Source organism: Perkinsus marinus (assembly GCF_000006405.1).
Source record: "Perkinsus marinus ATCC 50983 genomic scaffold scf_1104296935554, whole genome shotgun sequence".
Classification (NCBI taxonomy): domain Eukaryota; phylum Perkinsozoa; order Perkinsida; family Perkinsidae; genus Perkinsus; species Perkinsus marinus.
In genome coordinates, this window is record NW_003214382.1 from 1 (window position 1) to 4,433 (window position 4,433).

The 4,433-nt window shown below is 42.0% G+C and overlaps 3 protein-coding genes across 3 annotated transcripts; all 3 read left to right on the forward strand.

Moving 5' to 3' along the window:
* Positions 1 to 801: 801 nt before the first annotated feature.
* On the forward strand, positions 802 to 1,038 carry Pmar_PMAR028970 (hypothetical protein; the record flags this gene model as incomplete). The annotated part of the gene is made up of 2 exons (XM_002783884.1): positions 802 to 913; positions 962 to 1,038. Coding segments are annotated over 2 exons (189 nt in total), but the record flags the coding sequence as incomplete, so codon positions are not given.
* A 410-nt stretch (positions 1,039 to 1,448) lies between these two features.
* On the forward strand, positions 1,449 to 2,253 carry Pmar_PMAR028971 (hypothetical protein; the record flags this gene model as incomplete). The annotated part of the gene is made up of 3 exons (XM_002783885.1): positions 1,449 to 1,514; positions 1,830 to 1,978; positions 2,223 to 2,253. The coding sequence occupies 3 exons, from the start codon at positions 1,449 to 1,451 to the stop codon at positions 2,251 to 2,253; spliced, it is 246 nt and encodes an 81-aa protein (XP_002783931.1).
* Positions 2,254 to 2,777: 524 nt separating this feature from the next.
* Pmar_PMAR028972 (hypothetical protein) lies at positions 2,778 to 3,160 on the forward strand (the record flags this gene model as incomplete). The annotated part of the gene is made up of 3 exons (XM_002783886.1): positions 2,778 to 2,836; positions 2,878 to 3,023; positions 3,075 to 3,160. The coding sequence occupies 3 exons, from the start codon at positions 2,778 to 2,780 to the stop codon at positions 3,158 to 3,160; spliced, it is 291 nt and encodes a 96-aa protein (XP_002783932.1).
* Positions 3,161 to 4,433: the final 1,273 nt, after the last annotated feature.

Here is a 4,433-nt window from a genome sequence, read left to right on the forward strand (position 1 = left end):
AGCAGACGGTGAGGTTGGTCTTTGCGGTTGCCGTTTACCTCAGGAAGGGATAGCTTTGAACTCGTTATTATTAGGACTGCATTACACACAGCATTTTGAAGTTGATCGAGTCGCGAATGAGAAAAAGAATTTTGAAATTAGTATATATTACGATAGGAAATACAATCGGCATTTTGAAATCAATTAAAATTACGATGGGAATGATAACGGCATTTCTAAATTAGTGGAAAGTGCGATAGGAAGTAAAAACGCCTTTTTGCAGTTATTAAATATTACGATAGAAAATGAAGCGGAATTTAGAAATTAATCAAATTTACGATGGTGAATGATAGCGGCATTTTTCAAATTAGTGAATATTACGATAGGAAATATGAACTGAGTTTTGAAAATAGTGAATACTACGATAGAAAGTATGAACGGAGTTTTGAAAATAGTGAATATTACGATAGGAAATAAAAACGGTATTTTGGAATTCATCAAAATTCCGATAGTGCATGATGACTGTTTTTTTGAACTTCGAAGTTACTATAACGAAACGTTTTAAACGACATTCTGGAAATAATCACTGTCATCTTCACATGAGCTTATGTGATGGTACAGCTTCTAGTTCGTCGGCTTGCAGTACTCAACAGCTCTGTAGTTGTCAGGTGTCATTCCCTGCAAAACTGAATTTAAGACCCTACTGCGTATCGTCCTCTCCTCATGGTGTTTTGGCTGAGCAATATAAGCTCATAGGAGTAGTTACTCATCTCACGAGGTGGGTCTACTCCGAAGCAATAAAAGCCGATTTCATTTTCTTAGTCGTGTGCATGCCACACTACAAAGTGGTCATTACGTTTCCTATGTTCGCGATGGCAGCGATATGTGGTGGCGATGTGACGACGAAACGATAACACCAGCAAGTGAAGGGGAAGTGAGTTTTCACTGATGCACATGTGATTGTAAGCTTTGAATATGTTAGGTTTTGGCCACAGAAGCTTATCTGCTGTTCTATACGTTGCCTATGGAGTATCTAGGGAAGCGACTAGCAGTAAGTAGCTCAGGGAATCATCCAGGACCCTATAGTGTTCTTAGGGGAACTCATTGTCAATTTTCCACGTATGGCTAGGAACACATTCTTCAATCAGTTTCCCATGTAAATGTCATTATCACATTAGGAACATTTCCCCCTATTGTTATCAAACCCTGGGGGGAACGCTATCTCTCAGGGCTAGATGAGTTTCTGAAGTGATTGAGCGGCTAGCACGGAGAGCCTCAATAGGTCGTTCGAGAGTTCGATTTAGCCAACGAAACTCCAAGCTATGTGGAAACATTCATCACATCGTTGAGACATTATATGAATATTCGCCGAGAAAATAGATTTTTATATCGCATTCGCATTCACACAGTAGCGGTGATTAGATGATTCCCCTTGTTAGTTGCAAGAGGAAGATTCTCGACGAGCCGTGATGATCGCTGAGGAACAAGCTAACAGCAGCTCTACGAATGGCAGTGATGTGCCTGACAATGAAATAGTGAGTTGGCTGTATTGGGAAAGAAACTTCGTTTCACGTGAAGTGGCGTAAAACTCGGTGAAAAAGGCGATATTCGCAGTATGCAGTAGTCGTTGAATGTGGTTCTCACTAGTGTTTTTCATATCACCGGTGAAACTCATTTTGAATTTTCCACATGGCTAAGAGCTCATTCTTCAATGAGTTTCCTGTGTAGATGTCGTCACATTAGGAACACTTCCCTCGATTGTTATCAAACCCTGAGAAATGTTATTTCTTAAAGGTGGATAGGCTAACCTTGACTGTATTATACAAAATTATGATTGTGTTCTTCCTCAGACCGCAAGCCAGATGAGCTGTGGTGGAACGAGTAGCATCTCTGCTAGTAACGAGGCTTCTGAGGTTGAGAGCACTGATAAATCGGGGCCGCCTGTGACGAAGAAGAAAATAGGAGTTAATGAGAAATGCCCTTGTGGAAGCGGTCTTAAGTGAGAAAATATGGCTGGTCAGGCGCTACACTGCTCGGATTGTATCGGGCAGTGTTTGGAAATATGCACACTCGAGCTCCTCGAGCTGAGCTCAGGAGTATCCTGAGTCATAGAAGCTTACGGGAGAATTCGGGTGGAAATGTGCCAAAAAACCAACGAGAATTTCCCGAAATTTCCTCAGAATTTTCACATTGCCACAAACACATGTGGTTGAGCATGTGCATATTTTTAACACTTGTATTAGGTATAAGAAGTGCCACGGAGGGAAGCGATGATGATATTACTGTTCACTTGAAGTGCCAATTGTAGTGTTTCTCTCGCGTGCGAAGGTGTTGATGTTCAGTGATGTCTCAAGGAGTAGTTGTTTTGTATTATCAAAAATGCGCGAAGTGAGCATGTTGAAGGTCCTCAACGACAACTCGGTAAGTAGCAGCGTTCCACCACTGCTCATGTCGTTGTTGTTGATGTCAGCCTTGGTCGTGGTTGTTGATATTTACAGTCATCTTGATAGTGGTATTGCAGTCATTGTATGCAATGGGTTATATTGGGGAGCCCCCGAGCCACGATTACTCTGAGTACGAGGGTGTCGGAAAAAAACACCCCGAGAAAAACGTCAGACATGGGCCGCCGTGTGAGCATCAACGAGATGGCTTCAAGGTTCATTTACTCGTTTTTTGTATCAGCTCGACGCCGCAAGATTGACTAACAGGTTCACTCTGAGCAGTGCTTGGTTTCTAAAGGCAAAGCAATTGACTGAGTCGAGTTACCTTGAAGATTTCAATTTGTGTTGGTTTTCGTAATGGCGAACTCTAAAGTTCCCTCGTATAAGAAGATAGTTGAGCCTATGGATGAACGCATGTACACCAAACACTCATGATTGTTATCATTATTTGTCTTAGACGTAAACTTGAGGAGGCGTACCTTGTAGAATCAAGGGCGACTTATGATGCATTGAAAGCACTACTACAGCATCCTGCTAGTCTTCAGAGAGACCCCCGGGCGGCTGGTGAGGGTTGCCTCACAGGAGTGTTACCATTGCATGCAGGTGAGCTGTGATGTGTTCTGTGAATGACATTTTACTTCACTTCGTGATTAGATGAGCCTATTGAGGAATCCCAGAGAATATTTTCGGCTGTGATCGGGTATAAGCAGGCCAAGGGTGACGAAGACGGTGACACTTGACACCATTGTTCGAATTTGTACTGTGTTAATCAATGGAGTTTCACCCGTTATGCGTGGAGTGGCGTGATGCTCGGTCGAAAACGGGCTATGCAAGAGTCGTGAAATATGTTTTTCACTAGTGTTTTTTATATCACGGGTGAAACTCCAATAGTGCCACTAAAGCGAATGCTTCCTTTCACTCCTTTAAAGATCCCTATAAGTTGAAGACTCCCATTTATGTTGAAGTTCACTAATTGTGGTAAGGGAATCGGTATAACACATCATGAAATGTGTAGAGAATTAGTACCAGAACTTTGGGACGATCAGAGCATGCAGGCGTGTCCAAGGTTAGGCTTTGATTTCTCGAGACGTATTATTACTAATACGACTAATACGATACTTCTGTGAAACCTTTTGTGAAAGTAAGCGGAGCGAAGTTAGTCGATATGACTAACATGAAGTTATAGGCAGTCTGAAGATGGCAGAAACAATATCGAGGTCCGGTTGTTCTTGTAGCAGCTCCAAATTAGAACTGCGTCCGGCTTTTACCGGTATATGCGTTCAACTACAACGCCGATTAAAGTGGAACATCTTGTTTGATCGAGAGTAAGATGTTTTTGTTACATCATCATTATAGTAGTACCCACTCATTAACGAACGCGTTACTTCGGCTATGAGTTACGATGAGAACGTAACTTTCGGAAGTTACGACGGGTGACCGCGATCCCGAAGCATCTTAGACCACTGAGTGGCTTCAACGGCTGTTCGCCCGTTATGGCGCGCAGTGGAACGATGCTCACTCAAATCACAAATAATGAAAAAAGAACTTGCCCTTGTAGCTGTATCGGAATATCCCGTATAATAATACACTGCAATATTAATTCTGTTGAGTTTCGTCAATTCTGTCTACAACCATAGAACTGCACGGAACAAGCCAATCATCATATATTCTTATTTTAACCCACTATTAGTGTTCCACAGTCTGAAGATATGAATAGTCGAGTCTCGCCTCGCCAAACCGTCTTGAATCCTGACGTATGCGTGCAGGAGTATTCATTGCATAACCTTCTAATTTGAGGTCGTTTGCAGCAAATTTGATCGGTGCTACTTTCACTAGCTTACTTCAATCGGTCAATTCGATGATGATACTCATTCCGCTTACTTATCCTGAGTGATATTTGACTGAAATGATTATCCATCTGAGAGAACAATAACGTCAATCATTTGAGGATGTTGCTGATTGTGATGTTGAAAATCCGCTTACTTTCTGATTGACCTTCTACTACGAAGGACT